The sequence below is a fragment of the Rhineura floridana genome, chromosome 6, assembly GCF_030035675.1.
Source record: "Rhineura floridana isolate rRhiFlo1 chromosome 6, rRhiFlo1.hap2, whole genome shotgun sequence".
NCBI lineage: Eukaryota > Metazoa > Chordata > Lepidosauria > Squamata > Rhineuridae > Rhineura > Rhineura floridana.
The window spans coordinates 56205627-56231804 of NC_084485.1; the positions used below are offsets into that span (position 1 = coordinate 56205627).

The window sequence follows — 26178 nt, forward strand, 5'->3', positions numbered from 1 at the left end:
TCTTTCACAGTCCAATCCACTTGCTGTGTAGCTTGGAAGAATTTGGTAACATGTGCCTCTGAGCATATGGTGAGTGGTGGCAACACCTGGCATCTCAAAAGATGGAGATTACATTTTTGTATGTTTGTTCGCGTTCTTCTTAGTTTGCTTCTTTCCTGTGTTACTAATGTTTCTAAAGAAAATCTAATCTAGAAATTTGTATTTCTCTCATTATTCATCCTTAGAAATCTGTGTCAAATTTATTTTTATTAATTTCAAAGCCTTTTTATTGGTCAATATCATATGAAGGTGAAAATAGCCTTTTGTATCTCAAACTGGAGATTATGTTCAATTTCTATTTTGGGTACACTAACAGTTGAATGTGAAATTGCAGTTTGATGTAAAATCAAACTGACTACAATATGTTGCTACTTAAGCAATGACTCTAGCTGTTGGAAAAAATAAACTTGGCCTGCCCAAGATGCATGTATTCAGCCTGCTATGCTTAAAGCACTCCACTTAAGGAAAGGTGGGCATGGTCAATCAAAAACATAGAGCACGCCTAGAAATTTGCTAGAATGTAATTCACCTCCCAATGTTTTATCTTGTGCAAACTGAGACACTCCTCATGTCCACTGGAGACTGTTCTGCAGAATACTCAGTGCCATTACTGCACAATTGTTTTGGGAGATTTTTTAGTGTACATTTTGCAAAGTGTTGCTGTACCTCACATATTCATAGAAACAGAAGCAAATGAGAATGATTCAGTGCCTGGATAGGAGACCGCCTGATAACCATATGTAAGCCATGTTGGGTTTCATGAAAAGAAAGGTGGGATATAAATGTAATAAATAAATAAATAAACATATTTAAAGTGACTATCTGAACTATATCAACTGTCTTAATATTGTTGCTTCATTCCTGTTAAACAAGATCAGCACAGCACATGTCTTGTTTCTGTTATTTGGGCTGATTGTAGGTGTTGCCACCACTCACCATATGCTCAGAGGCACATGTTAACAAATTCTTTCAAGCTACACAGGAAGTGGATTGGACTGTGAAAAACCAACCCAAATGGTGTGTGCATTTTGACAAATTTGTAGGGCAGTACAACATCTCAGAGAGGAGGTCAGGTCTCCTGCTCCCCTGGTGCATTCACTAGAGCTGTCCAATTTCCCTACTTTTCAAAGTTTGATAGAAATATCTGTTTGCTATAGGTATGTTCTAAAACCGCAAGGTTTTTCTTGCCTATTAGTGAATTTCTCTGCTTTTTAATCCAGAAGGTAAGACATGGGATCCTGTGCAAGTTTGCTAAGAATGGAATGATCATTTGCCTGCCTATTGAGTTCAGTGGGATATACTCCCATGCAGTCATGCTTAGGATAGATGAAGATGACCATGGAGGAGGAGGGGGAGGGAGGGCTGGAGTGGGCAGGGGAGGAGAGGAAGGGGGAGGAGAGGGGAAAGGCAGGTCTGATCATTTGCATGCTTACTGAGTCCAATGGGATTTACTCCTGTGCAATCATGCTTAGAATAGGTAAAACTGACCATGGAGGAGGGGGAGGGGATTGGAAGAGGAAGGAGGGGGGAAGGAAGGGGGAGGGAACAGGCAAAAGGGAGGGGATAGGAGGGAGGAGGGCAGGTTTGATCATTGCATGCTTTCTAAATTCAATGGGATTTACTCCTATACAATCATACTTAGGATTGGTGAAACTGACTTGGGGGAGGGGAGAGGGGGGAGGGGAGGAAGGGGAGGGGAAAGGCAGGGGAGGAAATTGGGCAGGCACTGGGCAGAGGGAAAGCTCCTTTCCTGTCCAAAAGGAGAACATTGTGAACAGTATCATTCCCCCAACTTTTAATTCTACAGCAGGCACATGCATTCTCCCTTCCAAATTTAAGCCAAAGCTGTCCCTGACCACACCCGTGCCAGACATTGATTTCACTGTAGACAGTCATGGCTTCCTCTAAAGAATCCTGGGAAGTGTAGTTTGTGAAGGGTGCTGAGAGGTGCTAGGGGACACCCTATTCCCCCCACAGAGCTACAATCCTCAAAATAGGGACTGATTGTTCAACCACTCTGGCCACTGGAGCTCTGTCAGGGGTGTGGCCGCTTGATTAGCCAAGCCAAACACCTGTGAGTCAGGCTTTTAGAACACTGACAGTTGGTTCTTACTGAGCATGTCTGAAGTTATAATAGACTTCAATGCTAACGTGCTTAAATTAATTAAAAATCAGCCAGGCATTTTTTAACTTTTAAACTGTAGAAAATGACGGTCAGAATATGGGACAAGGTCAGTAATAGGATTACAGGTACTCTGTGAACATGGCTAATTTTTAATTAATTTCAACAAATTATGAGATCACTGACAGAAAAAAGTCCAACAGGGGTCTGGATTTTTCTCTCTCTTGTTTTACACTATGAACTGTTGATTCTCTCTGAGTGTTTTGTGTATTGCCATGAAAACTTAGAGGGTTGTTAAGTAAGTGTTCAGGACTATAGGTTTTGTTTTGAAATGTGCTTATGAAAAGCAGCAGAATGGCATGGGAGGGGTATTTTAACATTTAACATTGCAGAATGCGAAAAATCCATGCTGGCTGTATAATTTACTTACAGTGAGAGTTGTGTGATATTAGAAGTCAATTCACCAAAATATGGAATCTCAGTTAGCTCATTGTAATTCATTTTTCTGAAAGAGACATTTCTTTATTAGTACTTTGAAAAAAGAGATGATCAATAAAGACAGAAGAGTAACATAAGCACTGTGTGTATTGAAATCTTGTTATAACCCTTTCAGGCTAGTGACTAGAGATGTGAAGGCCCGCGAAAAAACAGAAAAATTCAGGAAAAAATGTTCCCCCCCCCCTTTTTCCCCCAAAGCCTTTTTTGGTTTTTTTTCTGAAAAATTGAAGAAAATGAAGAAAAAATGGATTATGGAATGTTTTATTTTAGCATGATGAATAAAATGTTTCACTGAATCTTGGTCCCTCCTTTTTCTCAGTTCTTTCTATGGGAATGGATGCTTTATGTCTGCTTGACACCGTGGAGAACTAGCGGAGACAAATAATTTTCTTTGTTATTAATGTTGATGGTTTCTTGTTTTTTTTTAATTGTTTTTTGTCTGCTCCTCATAAACTGGCAAAACGAAACAGGTTCCTCACAGTTCAGGAGCTTGTAGTGACATTTGTTACAAAAAAGTAAAAATTTAAAAAAGTAAATTCAATTTGTAATAATTGTTTGAATAAAATGTACTTTTAATATACCAAATGTGATAATTTTATGCCAAACCAGCTTGTGCATCATTACATTTTATGTTCCTGAAGTAACAAAGTAACTTTCAATCTGTAAAAAGTGCTAATATTGCATTTTTTCAATTTTTCTGAAAATTTCCGTTTTCTCCCATGGCTTCAAAATTTCTGGAAATTTTACATCTCTATTCATGACACCTGCAAGACACACCACTGGCATATTCCTCAAATATGAACTTCATAATATATTATGCTTTATTTAAATTAGCAAGGATTTTAATAATCCTAGTTAAATAGAAAATTCAGCTAGCAAGAGTAGACATGAAGCTAAAAGATTATTATTTGAATTATGGTTAGATCTGCTTTCTATGATGTGGCACCCATGGGCACCACAGCACCTGCTAACACCTCCTACAGCACCTGCAATGCTCCTTGTCCTCCACTGGTGTTTTTTAAAGAAATGAGTGCACTGAAAAGTAAGATGTCAACTTCCAGCATCATCTTCATTTTCCTGGAACACCTGTTGGCAAGTTATCGTTACTTTTGTTGGCAAGTTATTGTCTCTGAGCCTCATCAGTTTGCTTTCATAATTTTCTTTGTGGTGGTGTGCTTTGTGGGAACACTATGTAATTTGATATTTGGGGGTCATAACCAATCTCTGTCTTGTTTTCAGTTTCTTGGGGAAGTTCCCCTCCCCACATGGCAGACATTTTGTAGTGGTGCTCATGACAGCTTCTCAAATTATGAATTACACCTTCAAGCTGAAAAAAATTGGAGAATCCCTACATTAATATGATTTCCAAATGTTACTAAATCCTGCTCTCTGGAGAGACTTGAGCATACAAACATTTGGGAGTCAACATTTATTGCTAAACCTTAAAGTCAAAATTAACAGAGCATCATTTCCAAACTCCCTGGCACTGCTGTTTCTCTATCTTAATAACCAGAAATTAAGCAATGGAAGTGCAACAGGAGTGCACACTATTAACTAACTGCATCTGACAAGATCATAGAATAACAGAGTTGGAAGGGGCCTATATGGCCATCGCATTGAACCTCATGCTCAATGCAGGAATCCAACTTAAAGCATACCCAACAGATGCCTCTTGAATGCCTCCAGTGTTGGGGAACCCCTAGGTAAATCACAACATTTAGGGTCAACAATATATAAATTCACCATTGTACTCCAAGGCTGCAATCCTAGGTACCTAGAAGTAAGCCCATTAAAGACAATGGAACTTACTTCTGAATAAACACATAATATGTGCTGAAATCCACACTACTCATCTCCAGTCTAAAGAATTTATGACTAGAAACCTATAGCCAAAGATTATACTGGTGAATTCATACCAGTATTCAAATGACAACCTTCTATAATTCCTGCCATGTTCACCTCTTCCTTCTGGTCAGTTTCCCAGCATCCCCTCTCTGGACTGTTCCCTCTGTCAATCCTACTTTCAAAGTAGAGGGGTAGCCAAAGTAATGCCCTTCAGATATTGTTGGGACTGCAACTCCCATTGGCCCTCACCATTGACCATGCTGGCTGGAGCTGATGAGAGTTGTGAATCCAACAACTGGAGGGCACCAGGCTGGCCCCCTGCTTGTCCCCTGCTTTTTCTACGTCTCCCTTCCTACATTTCAGCCTGTTCTATCCCTCTGAAATATTACGACAGTTCAGCTGTTTACCCCACCAGCAAAATAAACTCATTATGCATTACAGTATAGATAGCTATTAGAACTTACACTTCTTGTAATATTTGGCCTGATGAATTAATGCTCCAGTTTGAAGGTAACAAAGGACTGAAGTCTCTGAGGATGAAAGAGAAAATTACAAGATTATAACCAGGTAGTATAAAATTCAACTAGTTCCAATGACACTAGGAAAAAAAATGGACATGGACTGTCTTCAAGTCAATCCCGACTTATGGCAACCCTATGAATAGGGTTTTCATGGTAAGCGGTATTCAGAGGTGGTTTACCATTGCCTTCCTCTAGACCAGTGGTTCTTAACCTTTTCCACTGCCAGCACCCCTTGGATTTCCAAAATATGCTCTCGCACCCCCTGAAAAAATACCGTTCATTTTTTATTTTAATTTTAATTTATTTTAATGTGTGTTTTAGCCTAACTTAGTTAAGATAAATGAATTTTTAAAATCTCCTGAACAATGCCTTGCACCCCTAGAAAAAGTGTCTTGCACCCCCGGGGGTGCATGCACCCCAGGTTAAGAACCACTGCTCTAGACACTAGAGCTATTTGTAAATTGATCACATACAATTTAATACGACACAAAAGCGACATAGGATCTTCTAGTTTCACCTTTGTAGCTTTTACACATACCCAAAACTCATCCAAATCATCCAGTCCTGAGTAACTGCCACCAATTCTGTACTTCAAATTAGTAATACAAATTGGTATGATGATGTCCCCAAGTACAATACTGTATACAGCGGTTTTCGTTATAACTCAGAACCCCTAAAATGTGGGTACAGCCTTTGTCCCCCCCCCTGTATTATAACAAGCTTCCAATGTACTCCAATTGAAAATATGATAGTTTCATTAAAAAATGTCAAACTGAAGAAACTAATCTGCACTGATAATGTGGAGCATGGCACCCTTAGTTCTTTTTATACCACTGACTGGTGAGACTACTTAAAATACTGTCTTACCCTAGTATGTTTTAGATTCTATCAAGAAGCCAACCCAAATTCTTTGTGATATCCCAATCTGATTTGGTACTACAAAACAGCACAATAACTTTTTTAGGTCTTTGGACATATTTCAATTTTGGGTTGCTATCTCCTATGGCCATTTCTCTACCCCCTTCCCTGAGAGACAGAAAGAGAGAAAACATGCACACATTTGCTTTTCAAGAGACATGGGTAAAAGTTGGTTCGAGCAAAACTAATCTTAGCCTTAAAACACACATAAAGCTAAAAAAGTAAGTGGGAAAGAGCATCATTCTTCCAACATCCTCCTCCAGCTCTAGAGTTTTCAAGAGAGAAAAAGGTAGTCATCCTCACCCTCATGACAAAGGGGGAACTGAGGGGGAGGGCTTAGACGCTTCATGGACATATGGGGAAGACCTCAAGGGTGCCATTGTGTCCACACGCATCACCAGACTAAATCAGCAATTACTTAAGAGGAAACCCATGTTTACTAACAAATTGAATGAGCATTTACTGCATTCCTTATGGAAGCTTTACCATGGGATGAAGAAACTTAATGTGAAATTTAAGACAAAAGCCAGTTCCAGATCAATTGTTAGAGTCTTGGGATAAATACAGAAGCAAACTAAATCAAAGTATATCGACTTTTGCTTTGGGGAATAATTAACCTATTTAAAAAAACAATTTGCCAAGATTTAGTTAGGGATGAGAGAATTATTCCTTGGAAAAAGTTTTGATTAGCAATTTTTTTGGTTAAATATTATTATGCAGTCAACATATTGGGCAAACTTGGTGAATTAACACCTGTAACACACTGGGAGGGGAGAAAGAGATGAATATATTCACATATATAAAATAATTTTAAAATTAAGTCAGCTGACTTTCAAAATTACAGTAGAATTATGATTTAAAACAAAAATATTTCATATTTGAGTTTAGGGGTGGAATCTCTCACATCTTTCAATATCACCCTCCATCAGAGAGGCAATAAAGTACTTTTTGAATAACTTATTCCTGAAAGATTGAAGCATTTATATTTAAAGATAATGTTTAGTGTTAGAAAATGAGGAGAATCTACAGGTGGAGAAACAAATTTGATGGAGCTGCCTTGGTTTTGAGTGGCACAGAACCTTAATAGCAGGAGTTCGCCCGGATAGTTAGGACAAAATCTGGGACAAACCATAAATATTTCTTATAACTGTGATATTACTCCAAAGTGAATTGGTTGCAGCAAAAATTGAATGGGCTCAGCAATGGGAAGTGACTAATCAAAGTTCTGGAAATAGCACAAACTGACTGATAATTGTCTATCAAAAGTAATAGGGTGACTCGCCAAGTTATTTTTGTTGAACAATGGACTCAACTGATTGTTTATTGAAATAATATTTGTGGGCAGGAGCTATTAAAAACACACCAGACTATTTTTATTTAGCAACATTTAAATTAGAAAAAACATATCTGAGAGCCCCATTTGCTCAGCTGTGTTGCTCACCAGCCATGTGGAGTGGGCACAGTGTGCAGGTGCTTCCTACACCATGCAGAGCAGTTTTTTTTCCAGGTGGCAGAAGGAGCAACAGGGATAGCCCTATTTGCTCTGCTATGTTTCCTGCCCATGGGTGCTTCCTTCATCTGCTGAAGGGGCTTTTTTAAAGGGGAGGGTGAAGAAACAACAGGAATAAATCTATTTGCTCACTATTATTGCAGGCAATTCCTATGCTTCATGGAGCGGCTTTTCTGAAGAGCAGTATCTGGGGGTAATGCACAAGTGAGCGAGGCTGGAGGGGAAGATACATATGTATGCATATATATCTGGGAGGGAGGGAGGGAGATGTGGTGCATGAGAAAGAGCGACAGAAAATTAAGGGGAGAGAGTGTACCAGAAGTAGGCTCCTTCAGAGGGGAGGAAGGGGGAGTGTACTACGTTACACCAGAACAATGTAGTAGGAGGATTCCTGATAGGGGTGGGTGGGAAGCAGGTGTACCAGAAGGGGGCGAGGAAGGAGAGAAGTGAAAGTGAGGTGTATCAAGGATACAAAATCATGGGTGGGGGCTAATGGGCATGTACCAAAGGGGAAATGTGGGGGGGGATAGTGTCACAAGTAGTAGAGAATGAACATGGAGGGCATTAAGAAGATCAGTCATGGGGTGGTGGGAAAAAACAGGGGAGGAAGGTGCTCTACACAGAGGAGCCTCTTTTGCACGCAGAAGTCTAGGAAGGTGTCTTGGGCGGCAGGGGGGAAGGTAGTGTTAACCAGCTAAAAGTACCAAGGGTAGGCTGCTGTCCTAATGTTACCAACCTTGTCTATTCAGACCTCTTAAATAGCTCACATGCAAACTTGATTGATACTGGCAATCAAAGAAGAGACAGTGAAGCACATGGAAACTCCATAAACACTACCCATTCTATTATAAAAAAGAGAATGACAATGGGAACAGCAACAATGTAATGAAAAGGGAGTACAGTAAACCTTATACCATCAAGTAGGCTAGAGTCAGAAAACTAGAGAGGTATGGGACACCAGGTATTTGTATGTGAAAATTTAAAATGATAAACTCTCTCAAAGCTACAAAAATGCAGAAACCACTTGATGAACCACTTTAATTCTGAAAAAATCAAAATCGTTGTTAGCTAATTGAAAACTTTCAGAAAACATCCACAAATTTCTACTAAAACGTATGAGTTATATTCACTAAGTCATACTTAGTTCCATACAGTAGATCCACTGAAATTAATGAACCTAAGCTAGTCATGTCTAGAAACTTCAATGGGTCTACTCTGAAAAGGCCTAGCACTGAATACCATCCAAAGTACCTAACATTATTTGAGTGTTACAGCAAGTGTCCTAAAATGTTGTGAAGGTTTATGTTTACACATGAATGCCAACAACCCCAGATGAATCTTTAACTGTCTCAAAATCTGTTACATATTTTCTCCTTCTTGGATATATACCAACAAATGCTGATAGTTATAATTAGGTAGATACTTGAAAGTTTTCAATATTCACAAAATTTGCCTGGAGTTGACAATGTTCACGTAAGAAATAACTGTAATAAAGTACTGTAGTAATATGTAGGTAGCCAATGTGGCGCCCTCCAGATGTTGAACTGCAACTTCCATCACCCTCAGCTAGTATGTCCAATGGTCAGGGATGATGGGAGTTGTAGTACAGCAACATGTGGATGGCACCACGTTGGCTATCCTGTAGCAGTATCTGTGGAAACCTATTGCTCCAAAACCTGAATAAAAGATAGAAGAAACCTCCTAGTCTATCAAAATCAGTGTGTTTTTATGGAAGGGTCCAACTTTAACCTTGGAAGGGAGAACAAATTGCTGTTTCTTGACACAAGAATAATTTATCTTTTATTCTTTTTTTTATTCATTGTCTATTTGTGAAAATACCAACATGATTTAAGTGGATAAAACGCCTGGCTATATATGTATTCATACATGTTTGTGACATACCAAGCAAAGTCCACTATACTATTTTTCTTTTCTTTTGCAAAGGCTTTTAGTCTCAATTTCAAATATCTCATAAGAAAACATTCAAAGAACTGTCACGGAAACACACTGCAAGTCCTTTCTGTCATTGTCAGGAATTCATGCTGAGACTGGGCATACAGTGTATTAGTGGTTTATACAAACACACTAATGTTGTTTTCCAAGTTGCCCTGCCACTGTTCATTCTTAACAAAGAGATTTTGGCCCTAAAACTGAGGCTCCCAAAACAACTACAAACATACAATAATCAAAGCAGGCTTCTATTTTAACTTCTTAATATATTTTGGCTCTCCTCCAGAATGGAGATGAAATCCAGGTTGCTTGTGCTGACAGCTGAAGCACAATATGTGAAAGAACAGGGTTGGCACCTAGAACAAGTTTATGAAACAGTCCAGATAACAGAGATGGCAAGTAGTTTATCTTGTCAAAGTTAGCAAACTGTTGATAGATGCTTGCATGTTTGAACAATGTATCTATTAAAACAGAAAGTTCTGCCTCGGCTAGCCAGTCATGCCTGTCTATTGATGAAGTATTAGCCATTTCTCCCCTGATTTTTGGAACAGCTTTATCCCTACTACCAGAATTTAGCTGATAACAGCAACAGCTACTGAATTTTATAGCATCTCTCTTTTAAGATGCAATATTTATTTTTGCTAAAATGAAAGTACTACACCAAAATGACAGATGGAAAACCAAATATAAATGCTCATATTTCAGATTTCTTAATATATATTTTATGGTTTGAGCAGTCTCAAAAGAACAAATGCAAATTTGCTCCTATGAACATTCAGATATAATAAAACCTTTGGCTTTTATCAAACTAATGTTGCAATCCAATACATGCCTACTCAGAAGTAGGCTCCATGGGTTCAGTGAGACTTACTCCCAGGTAAGTGTGTATTAGATTGCAGCCTAAGTCTAGAGTAGACGTATTGAAATAACGGACTTAAATTAGTCATGAGTCATAAATCCATCGATTTAAATAGGCCTACTCTGAGTATGACTTAATCTGATACATCCTTTTACTACAGAGTGGCTCACTGGACAATTAAGAGTCAATCCATATATCATTGACAGAAATGTTCTACTTATTTCATTATTAAATATTTCATTATTCCCTCAAAATCATTTACCCTTTTTCTCCACCAAATGCTACGACAACCAGTTTCATGTTTTGAATCATACTCTAATCCAAAAACCTGCCATAGCATCATGACACTGCAGTATTTCCCAGCAACATTTTAATGGACAGAAATAACATCAAGCAGATTTTCCAGTTAGCTTTGCTGTTTGTGTTGCAAAAGCAAGGAAGCACTAGGATTTGCCTGCAGGCCTCTTTCTTCTTCAATTTTAAATGTAGACAAATAAAAACATATTCTTGGAAACTGCTTCACCCAAATGACAAAATGTGGGCCTAAACACACTGACATTTGTGGAGAAAGGTGGAAATGGAGAACAAAATAATATGACTGTTACCTAAGCAGCAAAAATAACAGCATCTTGTTATATGAAGCTCTCAATAACTGTGATTAGAAACAAAGTGATAACCACAGTCAAGCAGATGAGTTTTTTCTTCACTTTCCAAACATGTCAGAGCTTACAAAAGTCATGTCAAGGCAAGTAAATGAATTCATAATAAGCTCACATGGAAACAGAAAGCTGACAAGAGTTTTGCTGCTGAACTGCCAGACATGCTATGCCTCTGAATGCCAGTTACTGGGAAACACAAGCAGAGTGCTATTGCACTTAGTCCCATAGGCATCTGACTGGCCACTATGAGAACAGGATGCTGGACTAGATGGGCCATTAGCCTGATCCAGGAGGCTGTATTTATGTTCTTAATCAAGCAATCTATTTTGTGATTAAGCCACAACCAGTTACAATTTTGTGACATGAATCTGGCAAACAATAGCCAATTCATCACATTATCTTTGTGCACTGGGAGGGTTGGGAGGGAGAAGGGGGGATATGAAGAACTGACAACATCAACCAAATGTTTTCTCTTTGTGCTAAAATAAATATCACTTAAACCTGTATAGGGTACCACTGCATTTCTTAAAGTCTAGATACATCTCTCAACAATAAGCAACAATAGGTGGACAGCTGCAAAACAAACAAAAGACAACTAGGAAATCTCTTATCTAAATAGAAAAACTCTTTCCAGTTACAAACAGGTTTTATTACATAGAAAACAAACCACAGAAGGAAATCAAATTTTGTTACTGTCTAATGGAAATGTAAAATTGCTCATGTCAGGTGTTTTAAGTCATTGACAGTACTTGGCACACAAAAAGGTAATATACTATATTTAGGTTTCTAGAAATGCTTAGGCCCAACCTAACTGTCTGAGGCATGCTCTTCTCTTATAACTTGTATAGGGCTTGCACCTTATGGTAAGTGAACTTCATGAAGTTCACATAAGTAACGCTCCTGTTCCTCCTCCAGAAAGCCTCTCTAGAGTGTGTGGGGGGCACTCTTGAATAATGTAGGATGGGTTGCTGCGGAGGCTGGAAATCACCCAGTTCCCCTACTCAGATACAATACTGTTCAGGAGAGCTCCCAAATCCTTCAGAGGCACAGGAGGCTGGTGGAGAGTGAATTTTTCTTCATTGAACCTCTTTACGTTATCTTACCTAATCACATTTCCTTTTAAGACTAGCATGAAATTCTATGAACAGAGCTCTTCTCTTTAGCTTTCTAATAATTTACTACATTGTTTTTGTAGGAGTCACGCTACCTGTTAATGCTTCTGTGCCGTTAGAATAATGCTTACAAGTGAGGAGGGCAAGGAGAGGCAAACTGCTGGCATGGTTCAGTGAGGAGAGGCAGCGACAATGAAGAGACGGGCAGCAAAGGGGCCTACCAGGCAGGGCCTAGCCATGTCCTAGCAGGCAAGCAAGGCCATAAGGTAAGTAGGGAATGGGAAATAAGCTTTGACAACCCTTGGAGGGGGTGAGGGGGGAGAAGCTTCAGTGACCTGTGTGGGGGGGCTGTGGTGACCCATGTGTGGTGGGGTTGGGGTGGAGTTGGTGAGTGGGGGGGATGGCTAGGGGCACCTGACAGAGATGGTGGTGGGGGAGGCCTTGGGGGTTCTGTAGGGTGGGGTGTAGATAAGGTTGGTGAGCAAAGCCAGCAAGGGTAGCAGCCCTTAGTCATACATAATATCATTAGAATATATACAAGAAAAATAAATTAACACTGGCTACAGCAGAGAAAGAGGATTTTTTAATTGCTGTTATAAACAGAGTATCTACTTATTCTAGTCTACAGGGATTGAGCTGTAGTAACCAATGAATTATTAAAACAGCAGTATCATGTAGTCAGAGGTGCTGTTAATACGGCTTTTCGGTACCATGATGCTGTAAATAATTCAGGGAAGGTATGAAGAATCACAGCATGTTTTTGAAGCAGTTAGCCCTGAAATTTATGAAGTAGCAGAGAAGCATGGATGATTTTTTCCTTCCTCAGCAGTCAAAGAAGGAAAGAAATAAAAGACATCCATTCATCTTCAAATATTACATTAGAACACCTGGAATTCTAATTACATGTTAATGACTCCTTCACAAAATCTATGCTGCAACATGCTATACAGTAGGGCCCCGCTTTACAGAGCTTTGCTTTACAGCGCTTTGCTTTACAGTGCTTCACTAATGCGGCAGTCTCAATTAGACGCAATTAGACTAAAGTCCCACTCATAAGGCACTTGTTCCGCTTTTATGGCGGTTTTCGGGCGCCATTCTATTCAATGAGTTCCACTTTTCAGTGGTTTTCACTTTTCAGCAGGGGTCCAGAACGTAACCCGCCGTATGAGCGGGGCCCTACTTTATGTGTTTCTTCTATAGTATTAAATTGCCACAGCAACTGTGCCTTCTTTCTGGTGCATGCTTCACAGTAAGAAAAGAATGCACACTAGAATGTCTCCCTATGGCAATGAAGGAAAAATGAACATCATCTCCCTAGCATCAGAAGTAATACTTGTGAGAGCGCAGATGGATTTGCAGGGAAGCAGCAGAACAAGCAGAACAAAGTCAAAGACCTAGAACAGACTCCAGCAACTTCTGGAGATTGGAGGCACTCTCACAGAAGCTAATTACATCTCTCCCCACCACCATCACTAATAGTAAAAAGAAAAAGGTATAAGCAACCTTTCATAATTAATCAGTGCCCATCGAAAAACCACAACCTATATCAGTGCAAAATGGGATCAGGGATTGTCTTAGCTATAGAGAAATCCGAGAGCCAGTGTAGTGTGAGAGCCAGTGTGGTATAGCGGTAGAGTGTTGGACTACGACCTGGGAGACGAGGGTTCGAATCCCCACACAGCCATGAAGCTCACTGGGTGACCTTCGGCCAGTCACTGCCTCTCAGCCTTAGAGGAAGGCAATGGTAAACCACCTCTGAATACCGCTTACCATGAAAACCCTATTCATAGGGTCGCCATAAGTCGGGATCGACTTGAAGGCAGTCCATTTCCATTTTCCATAGAGAAATTCAAACTGCCTTGCCAATTTCCATCTGTCAGCAGCCTCTAGAACCAGATTAATGGGTACAGCTGCCTTATGTCAAAAGATTCCTTTTCAAAAAGATCAAACTGACACTATAGCTTTCTAACATTAAGTCAGTGTCAGCAAAGTATCCTCCTGGATGTACAGTATTAGATCATCATTTCCAGATTCAACAGAAGTGACTTTCTAACAACACTGTTCCAAGTCAGCAATTGCTGTAGTTATTATTTTACTGCAAATGGGGCAGAACTTTGAGACAATCTTATTAAGCATCAGTTTGCACTATGAATAAGTTTGAGAAAGCCTGTTACACAGCATTCCTTACCATGGCCTCACTGTTCACAACAGTAGTTCCCAAGCTTTATTTCCCCCATGGACCACTTGAAAATTGCAGAGGGCCTTGGATAGCCAATTAATAATTTTTTTTGCCAGTTGTAGCAATTGTAATTCCACAGAATTCAAACAGTGATACAATAAAATACAATATATGAAATAAAAGAAGCAATAAAAATATAATTAAAAATCTATATGAATATTTAATGTGATAGATGTGCAATCTCCCATCTTCAACCACAAATCCACAGGCGCCACTGTTTGCGATCCCCTGGTTTACAAGATGCTTGCATAAATTCTTCCTGTGACTAGCTGTGCTTTCTTGGGCTTGTCAAAGGAAACTTGGTGTGGTATGGCTTTTATCCGCTTGGAGATTTGTATGTGACTGCAGGAATGCAAGTTGGTTTCAACGGACAGGCAAGTATGCTTCATGGGAAATTCCTCAAGATCACTACCTGCCATGCATCTAGCGTCACTAAATTACCAAAAATATTTTGAAAAATATTATTCCTAGGAGGTTTAATATAGAAAATCTCTAAAACATTTCAGATTATACTTAGACATTTGTTCCATATTAGCACATTTTTATTCTGATATTGCAAGACCTCACTTAACACTTGTTGAAAAGCAGTAGTCTAAAGTAACAGTGACAGATTTGGTAAGAAATTGTAAAGAAAATAGTGATCACTTTGTCTATCTTGAATACCCCAACACAAAGCCCGTTCACTTGCATCAGCTACTCCCATGGTGGTATGTAACTTGCTATTTTTCTTTCCCATGAATGATTGAGAATTCATTCCTACGGTGTCTTTCAACACTATGCCAACTGAAACTGCCAACAAAATCCCCTGGGGTTCTGTTCTGCAAGTTAGGAACTAATGGGCAGATGTGCCAAGGGCAAACAAAACCTTCATGCCCTACATCATAATAAAGTGGGACATGTGGCAACTAATTTTTGTCTTTGAAAACATAGCACGCACAATTTAAGTGACCAGTAAGAGAATTTACTTACTGTTAACTTGCTGTTTGAATTTATCTATGTTACTTATAGCATTTACAAGATTGCATAACATGAGAACCTCAGGTTCCCACTGCTTTTGCTGCTAAGCTATTCTGTATATGCAACCCTTTGCCTGCTTAGAAATCTTTCAAGAAGCTAAAAACCTGCCCTCATTACACAAGTTCACAAAAACTCTTTCTTTTGCTTTCCTGACAAAACACCTCACTTATTCTTGAAGAGGAAACATTTTTTCTTGGCATAAGCTTACATGTACTCTGGAAGAGACATGAAAGGTTTGTTAAGTGTTTTAAATTCTTAAATAGTAGAACATTACTAGTGCACCTAAGTAATACTATGCTCAGCTTCATGGGCTTCTTTTAATTGTTTTTCTATTGTTTACCACAAAGTAAGTGCACCACATGCAGAACATTTCCGAGCTAGCATGTTATGAGTGGGAAGAAAGGACAAATTTTATACCAAGAATTTATAGTGCAGGTCAAACACCGAATTTAAAGTTATTTTACATTAAAATCCCCACATTTTTTTACTGCAAGGATGATTCTGAATCATGAATAGTTTTTCAGGTCCTTAGAAATTAATTATGATAATATATCCATGTCTTTGTCAGAGAACCGTTTGTGAATATACCACAATGGCATATTTATGATGTTGATAAACAGTTATAAAACAATTAGGATAAATTCTCCTTTGTCAGGTCAGCATTGTGACTAGGGATGGGATCTGTTGCTGGTGCCACTTTGAAAGCATCCTGTTGACTTAACAGGTAGTATCAATTCAAGTTTGTTCTTTATCTGCTATCCATTGCTTTTACTGGTCTGATTTTTCCCCTCTCAAAAATATTAATATTAATATCAATATTTTAAAGGAAATATTGATAAATGGAATATCTATATTTTGAAATGAAAGCAGCTTCTCCTCCTCTGCTATTATAGGCTTGGCTTGCTTCCTTTCCACCTGAAGCTTTGATTATTCGAGTGGAGGGGGTGGTGGCAGAGACTGGGAGAGAAGTACTGTGCTGTGCGTAAAACCAATAAAAGAACAATATATTCAAGGGAATATCGAGGAGGGGAATCTGGTGTTGGGGAAAAGCAGTTGAAGTGAGAAGCAAACAGCACTGTTCTGCAGAGATGGAGAACACACAGACCATTGAAAAAAATCAGTGCTAAATCCAAATTCAGCTGAATTCTTGCCCATCTGCTTAGTAAATTGCGAATTGTCCATCCCTAATTGTGTCTGGCTTAGCCAATCTGCTTAGTAGTAATTTTTTTTTAATCTGATTTTTTAAAATCACTGATTTTATCTATCCTGGTCTTTGCATGAAGGCATGGTGCTTGCCACCTTGAAGGAGGTGGCAGTATGGCCACTTCTGAAAGAATCCACCCTGAACCTGATCACAAATACCCCTTTTTGGAAAATATACTCAAGAGGGTTGTGGTAAAACATCTGCAGGCATTCCTGGGAGAAACTGATTATCTAGACCCATTCCAATCTGGATTCAGACCTGGGCTTGAAACTAATGGATCCTGATGGATGACCTTTATCGGGAGGGCAGGGAGAGTGCAACCCTGTTATTCTTACTTGATCTCACAGCAGCTTTTGATACCATTGACCATGGTATCCTCCTGAGTCAACTTGACTGGATGGGTATCGAAGGGATTGTTTTACAGTGGTTCTGATTCTATCTCCAGGGTTGTTTTCAGAGAATAGCATTGAGTGATTATCTTTTGGCCCCTTGGCAGTTATGCTTTGAGTTGCTGCATGGTACCACCTCATCCCCAATGCTGTTTAACATCTATATGAAGCCCTTGGGAGCAGTTATCAGGAGATTTGGGACAAGGTGTCAGCAGCACACTGATGAAACCCAGCTCTATTTCTCTGTAACATCTGACTCAGGGCAGGCTGTGCAAGCCATTGACCAGTGCCTGGACTCAGTAGTGGGCTAGATGAGGGCCAATAAACTGAGTCTGAATCCCAGCAAGATGGAGGTGCTGTGGGTTGGTGGTTCCCGTATTCGGATAATTGGTCAGTTGCCTGCTTTGGATGGGGTCATACTCCCTCTGAAAGAGCAGGTTCATAGTCTGGGGGTGCTCCTGGTTCCATTGTTGTCTCTAGAGGCCCAGGTGACCTCCGTGGCTAGGAGTGCCTTTTACCAGCTTTGGCTGGTAAGATAGCTGCCGTTTCTGCACAGGATAGCCTGACCACTGTTGTCCATGCACTGGTAATCTCTAGGCTGGATTACTGTAATGCGCTCTATGTGAGGGTGCCCTTGAGGATGGTGTGGAAGCTGCAGCTGGTGTAAAATGCAGCAGCATGACTGCTCATTGGGGCAGGGTATCGCCAAAATGTTACCCCGCTGGTGAAAGAATTGCACTGGCTGCCCATTGGCTACCAGGCCAAGTTTATGGTTTTGGTGTACAAAGCCCTATGCAGCTTGGGACCAAGATATATGAAAGATCATATTACTCCTTATATACTCAGTCGATCACTGCACTTATCAGGAGGTCTGTTCCGCATAATATAAGCGGACCTTTACTGTTGTAGTGGAATATTTCTTCCCCTTAAAAATTTGCAGGCACCATCTCTGTTATCTTTTCAGCGCCTGCTAAAACCTTCCTCTTTCGACAAGCCTTTTAAGTAGAGACCTTATTCCAGTCTGCAGCAGTACTGGAATTGCTTTTTAATATATTTTTAAAGTTTTTTTAAAGATATTTTGAAGATATTTGTTTTAATATATTTTAAAGTCTTCTGTTTTTAAAGATGTTTTAGAGTGCTTTTAGAGTTTTTGTTTGCTGCCCTGGGATCCATCTGGGAGGAAGAGCAGGATATAAATTTAATAAATAAATAAATAGTGCATGAATAGGAATTTCAACATGAGACCAGTGAATGAGACAAAAACAAAGATGTGCTTCTCAGCGCAGCTTTTCTATGCCTCATGTATAAGAACAAGTCAGCTTTAAACAAAATACCCATCCTTTCCTCCACTCACTGATCCCTTTTCTCCTGTTACCTGCTTTGTATTCTCTTTTTTTTCCCTGCCAGGAAGGCAAGTTCATGCAGCCGCCAGTAAACTGAGTAGGTCTGTGCCAAGCAAGGAAACACAACAAACCACTGTGGCTGCTGCCAGTTTTAGCATGCTCATACACTCACCCAGCCTATGTCATGTTTCCTGGGTTGCAATACACAAAGGAAATCTGCAGTCGCTGCCATTTTACGATGCTTACTCTCTTCTGCCAGGAGAAAGCAAGTGCGAAATAGCAGCAACAGTGCTTCCAGTTGGAGAAACATGGAAAAACACCATGGCTGATGCTTACCTCTTCCCTCCCACACAAAATAGAAGAAAGAGGGCAAACTCACAAACAATGACAGTATGGCTGTCAGGGTATGGACACCATTTTTAGTTGCCAAGGCTAGCCCAAAAAACAACAACTTAACTGAATATCACTGGTGTTATCAAGCTGTGCAACACACCTATTAAAGTTGGTATTCTTGATGTTACTAGGTTTACAACTGTGTTTAGGAAGGACAAGTTAATATACCAGCAATGTAGTCTTTCTTCAATAGTGTTTCAAATATTTTATCCTGCTGAACTTATTAACAAGTTAAGCTTTTCATCTAGGGCTGAGCAGAACCAGCCCCACTTCCCTTGCAGTTGAAGCTATAAAAGCAACTGCTGCCTGGACAGTCGTGGTCTTTGGATGATATTATGGTCCCAGGTTATGGACTGAAGGCACATAAGGCCGGAACCCTGCTGAAGCTAAGCAGGGTCAGGTCTGGTCACTGCCTGGATAAGACTGCCTGGGAACCATATGAAAGTCGCCTTGGGTTTCTACCATGAAAAGAAAGGCAGGGTATAAATATAATAAATAAATATTTTGGAAGAATAAATAAATATCTTTAACCCTTGTTTTAAAGATGTTTTTAAAGTTTTTTTTTTTAATGTTTTTAACGTTGTTTTGTTTTAATGTATTTTAAGGTCTTTTTATGATGTTTTAAAGTGTTTTTAGTGTTTCTGTTTGCTGCCCTGGGGTCCTGCTGGAAGGAAGGGCGTGGTATAAACAAAATAATGAAATAAATAATTAATATTTTTATGCTGCTAAAGGGATAATCCAATAAAGTGCTGCCTTGTTTACTTGCATTGGGCGAGGAAGCCTTTTCTCAGCTGGCACTGGGCAGGTGCTCAGTACTCAGCCATTTCTGATCATATTTTATTGATTGATTGATTAAAGTTATATTCCACCCTTCCCCAAAAAATAATATTTTGAATTATGTGTTCATATTGAACTGCATGGTTTAATTGCTTTTTAAATTTACTTATTGTGTTTTTTGATATAAGAATCTTGTTATATTGATAGAAATGTTATTTATATATTATTTTGTAATGCTTTGTTGTTGTTGAGCTGTTTTGAGCAAAAACCTGGTGTTGGAAAAGCACCATACAATATTAAATAAAGTTTTCCTTGGCAGGTCAGCATCTTGAAAGGTGAATGGAAGACTCCCAGTAAGAATCATCAGTATAAAAGTAGGTAAGGTCTGTTTAAAATTCACTATCCTTTTAGACTGCAAAATACATTTGAACAATCCTTGCGTTTGCTTCAGATTAAGTAACTCACAAATCATAAAGCGTCTAAAATTCATGGTCAGACCTGACATTAGGAATATTTTAAAATGTAATTAAGCTTTATTCATGTAACTCTTAATAGGCAAGATAAATACGTGGCTACTATAGTAAGAACTATTTATTCTCAAGGTGTGAACGAATTTAATACCAAACAGCTCATCGGTTGTGAGAATTCTTGCCCATCTCCACTCCCTCAAATTAATCTGAGTTAGTTAGTTAGTTAATTTTATTTATACCCCACCTTTCGGCCAAAGGCCCTCAAGGCATATTACAAGGAAAAATAAACACAAGTATAAAAATACAATAAAACTACAATAAAAGCAATAAAATTTACAAAGATTAAATTAATTAACAAATAACATTATAATGACAAATAAGAATAAATAACAAATAACATTATCAGCACTGCCAAGAAAGAGGAGGTGGTGTTAGCGGGGGCCGCAGCTCCCCAGAGGCAGAACAGCGACAGGCATTTGTTAGGAAGGAAGTTAACATACTGAGGAAGTTAACATACATGCAATTCAAATTGTATACACATTTACTTTGAAGCACATATTGTGTTCAAAGCTTTTCTCATTTATTTCATTTTAAAAACTTACATTCTCATAGTTTTTCTTACAAGAGAACTCAAAATAGCTGAAATCCCGTACAAAATCGATCAGTCTCAGTATTTGGGACATATAGATTTGAATGCTTTATTAATGAACCCTGTAACTACAATGCAGAGAACTAGCAAAAACTTATTTGGAAAGAGTACAACAGCCCTGCTTGATAAGATCAAAGGCCCATCGAGAACAGTAATATGTTTCAGAGAATGGCTAGGGCACAAAGGCAAGCGGTTCTCCCGTTATATGTCACCAGTATATGATTTGCAAGTTTTATACTGCCTCTGAACCTGGAGGTTCTGTTTAATTATCATAGCTTGATAGATCATGAATCTGACCCCTAACTAACCAGGGGGTCCCTCACTTTTGCCCTGCTTAGGGTGGCACACCAACTGCACATGTCCCAGACTGGATTATTGCAATATACTCTACATGGGGCTAGTTGATCCAAAAAGCATCAGCAAGCTAGTCAGCATTCGTTTACAGGAGCATATTGTACTTATTTTTGCAGTAAGCTGATGACACACAGCTCTATTTCTCTGTAACATTTGAATCGGGAGTGGTCATGGAGGCACCAGACCAGTGTCTGGGCTCAGTGGTGGGCTGGATGAAGACCAAAAACCTTGGCAAGACAGAGGTCAGGTGGGGGAGTGGCTCTAGTCAGTGACCGGTTCTAAATGGTGCTGAACTCCCTCTGAAGGAACAGGTATGTACTTTGGCACTTGAGGCACAGGTGGTCTTAGACAGGTATGGTTGTTCCTGGACAGAGATAGCTAGACCAAGACTGTGGTCTTCACATTTGTAATCTCAAGACTGGATTACTGCAATGTGGGGCTTTCTTCGGACTTAACCTGCAGCTGAAGCAGAATGCAGCAGTTAAGTTGCTGACTGTGGTGTCCCGTCAACACCATATAACACCTGTGCTGAGGGAGCTACACTGGCTGCCATTATGTTACTGGGCACACTTGCATGTTTTGCTTTTAGCACTGAAAGGTCCAAACAATTTGGGATCAAGTTACCTAAGGGATTGCCTTGCCCCATATATCCCTGCTTGGTAACTGTGCTTCTCAGATGGAACACTGGTTAGAGGTGGTGCTTAGTTTGTCCTAGAAACTGAACTTCTAGTGTTGCAGCTTCAACCCCCTGGAATCAGTTACTACCTGAAATTAGATAGGTGCCTAGCATCAAGAAGTTTAGGCGCCTATGGAAAACATGTTTAAAAAGGCTTTCCCTGAGGTGTGATCCAGTCATTTATGGAATATTAATGGTACATCTATAGAAATGGTTTTATCCTTTTTTAACTTGTATGTTTTATATTTTATCTGGTCCCATGCTATGGTCTGAAGGCACATGAGGCCACCAACTTGCTGAAGCTAAGCAGGTCTGGTCAGTGCCTGGATGGCAGACTGCCTGGAAACCACATGTATGCTGTCTTGGGTTCCATGGTGAAAGAAAGGCAGGGTATAAATGTAACAAATAAATAATAAATAAATCTGATTTTATCTTGTTATATACCATTTCAATGGAGTACAGCCCTTTTCAGGCATTCTACTTGGGTGTAAAAATACACCTGTGCAGGGACAAGCATTCTAAGCTTCCACCTCCACCCAAGTTGGAGGGCAAACTTCTGAAGCAGGGAACCTCCTGCATTTTTGGAGGCTCCCTATGTGATATAGAACCTTGGATGATCAGGATTCTACATTGTATATGGAAACTCTACAACTAAAGGGGCTCCCTGCTTTAGAAGTGTGCCCTCCAACTAGTAGAGAAAGACGGGGGGCAGAGCTTAGTACATTCATCCCCATGCTTGTGTTAATTTTAACATACGAGTTGAAGGCTGCCTGAAGAGGTCTTACAGTTATTCAAAATGTAATCTTTCTACGGTTTTTAAAATCTATACATGTGACTTTTCACAGCTTGCATTCTGGTAAAAAACACCAACCAAATAAAAGTAGCTATGTCCTTGTAGGTACTAGGAACACCTGCAGCCCAATCTATGTATGTTTATTCAGAAGCAAGCCCCACTTTGTTCAAAAGAGGTTACCCCAAGAATGCATAAGAAGTACAGCAGAAATGGCCAGCATGATACTCTAAGATGTTGTTGGATTACAACTCCCCTTCCTTACCATTGGACATGCCATCTGGGGCTGATGCCAGTTTTATTTCAACATCTGGAGGGTCATGTTATCCATTTCTTTTTTAAGTGATAAATGGGATTAGTTCAGCAAGATCACCCCATCTCTCCAAGTATGAAGCTACATATATTATATCTTTTCTAGAAACATTGATTCAAACCATTCACCCTTCCTTCAATTTCTGATTCGTCTTCATGTTCTCACGTTTATATAGCAAAACAGCACTATCCATGGACACATTGGAGTTATCAGCAGATTTGGAGTAAACATCTATTTTTTAAAAGTGGATGGAAACCCCCAAGAACATCAAATGAGTGATGACTACTCAATAATCTAATGATAACCACTGAATGCTGAGTGACCAGGAGGGAAGGGGACCCTGAAAACCAGGTGGGAGCAGGAATGCAATGGAGTATCTAGAAAAGGAAGACAGAGGAAGAGAGACAGAGTGGAATCCTACACTGTCCTCTTGTTCCCCAACCAGGCCTCCAAAATTTGTTTCAGAGGGTCCCCCAACCCTCTGGAACAGATTTTGAAGGTGTGATGAGGGCTGATAGGGGAGGATGGTTCAAAATGCTGGCAGTTGGTGAATACTTTTTTATGTCAGCAGGCATTTTAAGCAAGTTTATTTATGTTTAGTTTTAACCGATTTTATCCCTATTGTACACCACTTAGATATTGTGGTGGAAAACGGGATATAAATTATTGAAATAAATAAAATTCAAGATTTTAATGTAGCTGGGATTGGGCACTAGTGTGCCCATCTCCTATAAAAAAAGGAAGTAAACACCTAATAAAGGCTGAGCATGCTAGTGGGAATGGAATGCTAACTAGCTGTTGAGATAGTGAGGATGAAAACTGGGGGAAGGGGGGGGATGGAATGGAGACTAGAATCCTGAACAAAAGCACTTCACACTGCAACATTTTGTTGCAGGGCTCCATTTGTTTCCGTCTATAGGCTGTTTGGTATGTCTTACACAACAGAACAAAGTCCCGCATTTATTACACAATTTGGAAAGCTAGATGCCATATGACATGGTTCTCTTATCTTGATTAAATAAAGGCCACGCTTAGTAGCAGAGAATATTCTAAGTAGAAACTGCAAGCAATGATGGCACTTTCCTAAACCTTTAAAAGCAACAACAATTTTTCCAATTAAACGTAAAGAGCAGCTAGCAGCTGTTCACCAGACTTAATCAAGCATTGTAGCTGAAAGTATTTCATGTACTTCTGCATGTAATCCTACCCTCTTACATAGGAGCATATTCCACTGAATATGCACAGGATAAGGCTGTAAGATTGGTAAATCTTCTCTCATACCATCCATCCTGGGCCATACAGTTGGGAGTACATCTTGTTGTCATTCCACAGTAGGCCTGGTCCACTAGGCAGTGATGTGTACAAGAGCTTTCAATGCTGTGTTTGAGGGCTTTCTCTGTTGTGGTCTCACTGTGGAATATCTTACCCCTGTCAGCTCAGAGGAAGGAGACCCTGACAGATTTCCACCACTAAAAACATTCTTATTTTCCCAAGCGTTTGCGGAAAACTAATGAGGCCACTTACTGTGTAAGTACTTTCAAGCTCTTCTACTTTTTTTTTATTCCTTGCAATGACTGTTTTAACTAATGTATATTCTTTTTGTAACAGCTGTTTATTTTATGATACACTGAAAGTCACCCTGAGAGCACTATATGTGATGAAGGATGGTCTATAAATTTGGATTGAAAAATAAATAAAATAAGATACTCTATTCAAGAGCATCAACAAATGTTAGATTTAAGATCAGACTACCGTAAAGTATTGCATACATTTCATTAGCATTATCCCAAAGTAATGGGGGGTTTGCACTTATGACCCATTTCTTCCAAAGTAAATTCAGTATTGTAAAAAAGATGATGCTACAAATCCTTTATTTAGAAAGACATGTTGTGAAGGAAAACACAACTGTCTTGTATACACACATCCAGACACGGAGGGGGCAAATTCTGAACAGTGAGCCCAGCAAGCCATGAAATGCAACAGTTTCTTTACATTTCTATGCATGGACTATACATCTGAGCTTGTTTACATTTGGGCTTTGCACCGAAAGGTCACAGACCCCATTGTTTACAATTTTCTGTCTGTACCCATATGTGTATATATATAATCTGCCAACTGAGGATAAAACTTCATGCATCTTGACTAAGTGAGGTCCCGTCTACAAAAGCTTATGCCAGAATACATCTGGGGCTGCAATCTTAACCATGTCCACTCTGAAGTATGTCCCATTTAATTCAATGGGACTTACTCCTAGGTAAGCAAGGTTTGCCTTGCTACCCAAGTTAGTTGGGACTGAACTGAATCATGACTAGTTTTTCATGTTGATTTCAATGGGATCCATGTTCTGGATTCTAAATGCCACAAGACTTTTTCTTGTGTGAATACTTAATTTTAGCTTACTCTGCTTTCTCAAGCAGATTTAGAGGCATGACAAAAATCAAACAAGTTACACTCTCCTGGCTTGACTGTAATATCCCCAAAATATTCCAAGTCACCTACTTAGCAACTGATTTCCTTAGACGGGCAGTAACACTAATAGGAAGCAAAGTAGGCAGTATTATAATTGAAAGACTAGGCATTAAGGCCAACTATGTGAGGTCAGAAACAGCCCTGTGCTTATGTCTAATGATTAGAAGAGTCTCATTAGAAACAAAAACAACCACCCTGTAGAAAGGAATCCCAGTTCTCAGGTGTTTTTCATTATATGAACAGCACACAGATTTCACATTTTTATAATACAGAACAATACAATACATAAATCTGCACTATATTACTTTTTTACTTGACTTGTGTTTTATTTGGAGTTGCTATGCACATCCCAGAATCTTTCCCAAGCATAACAAGACTATAGACCTAAACTTAACAATCACAGCCCCACCACCCTCATAGGGAACTGTAGGGCCTAGGGATCTTATAGTACTCCCAATAACTGCACCTTACTACAATCACAAGAATTTGTTGCTAAAAATTATGACAGTTAAACTGATATAAAAACTACCAACCTGTGTATCTGAGTGGGAAAGCACTTTTAAAAGGAATACTGAGGCAATGTATTGTTATGAGATCCCATGTCTGCCTTTCATTAACCAAAAATCACAAAGGGGACGCTCTTGAAAGGGTTGCAATTAGATACAACGCTGAAGTTGGTTACTAGTTCCCAGTTCCTTATCTGCTTGAAAGTTTGAAGCACTGAAAAAGAAAAGTTCACAGCTCCAGCAACCCCAAAACAAAGGTTACATGACCCTGAAACCCCCCAAAACATGTTGGGGTACCCGATATCATATATCTTCGTGATTGGAGGACTCTCACCCTTGAGCACAACAGTGTATTTATCAAATCAAAATTATCAGGCTTCTGAAATGCTCATAAATGCATGATGATGTCCTAAAATCATAAAAATAAGTAACTAAGACACTCCAAATTTGGACACCCCAAATTCTGCCCTGGGCCAGGACAAATCATATACCCCAGGAAAGGAGGGGGTGTCCTCTACAAGATGCCAGTGCTTCAAATCTGGCACAGAGTTTCTGA

At 39.5% G+C, this 26178-nt stretch overlaps 1 protein-coding gene across 2 annotated transcripts in view; it reads right to left on the reverse strand.

Annotated features, from left to right (window-relative positions):
* The window catches only part of LRIG2 (leucine rich repeats and immunoglobulin like domains 2), a 70680-nt gene that overhangs the window by 38779 nt on the left and 5723 nt on the right, over positions 1-26178 (reverse strand). The window contains exons 1-3 of one of the 2 annotated variants that reach the window (XM_061631981.1): positions 4969-4997; positions 3646-3745; positions 2592-2666 (exon numbers count right to left, since the gene is read on the reverse strand). In XM_061631981.1, coding sequence (XP_061487965.1) covers positions 2592-2662 — 71 coding nt within the window. In that variant the 5' untranslated portion in view covers positions 2663-2666; positions 3646-3745; positions 4969-4997. Of the gene's footprint in view, positions 1-2591; positions 2667-3645; positions 3746-4968; positions 5035-26178 lie in introns of those variants that run through there. The other variant, XM_061631980.1, reaches the window with a different exon arrangement.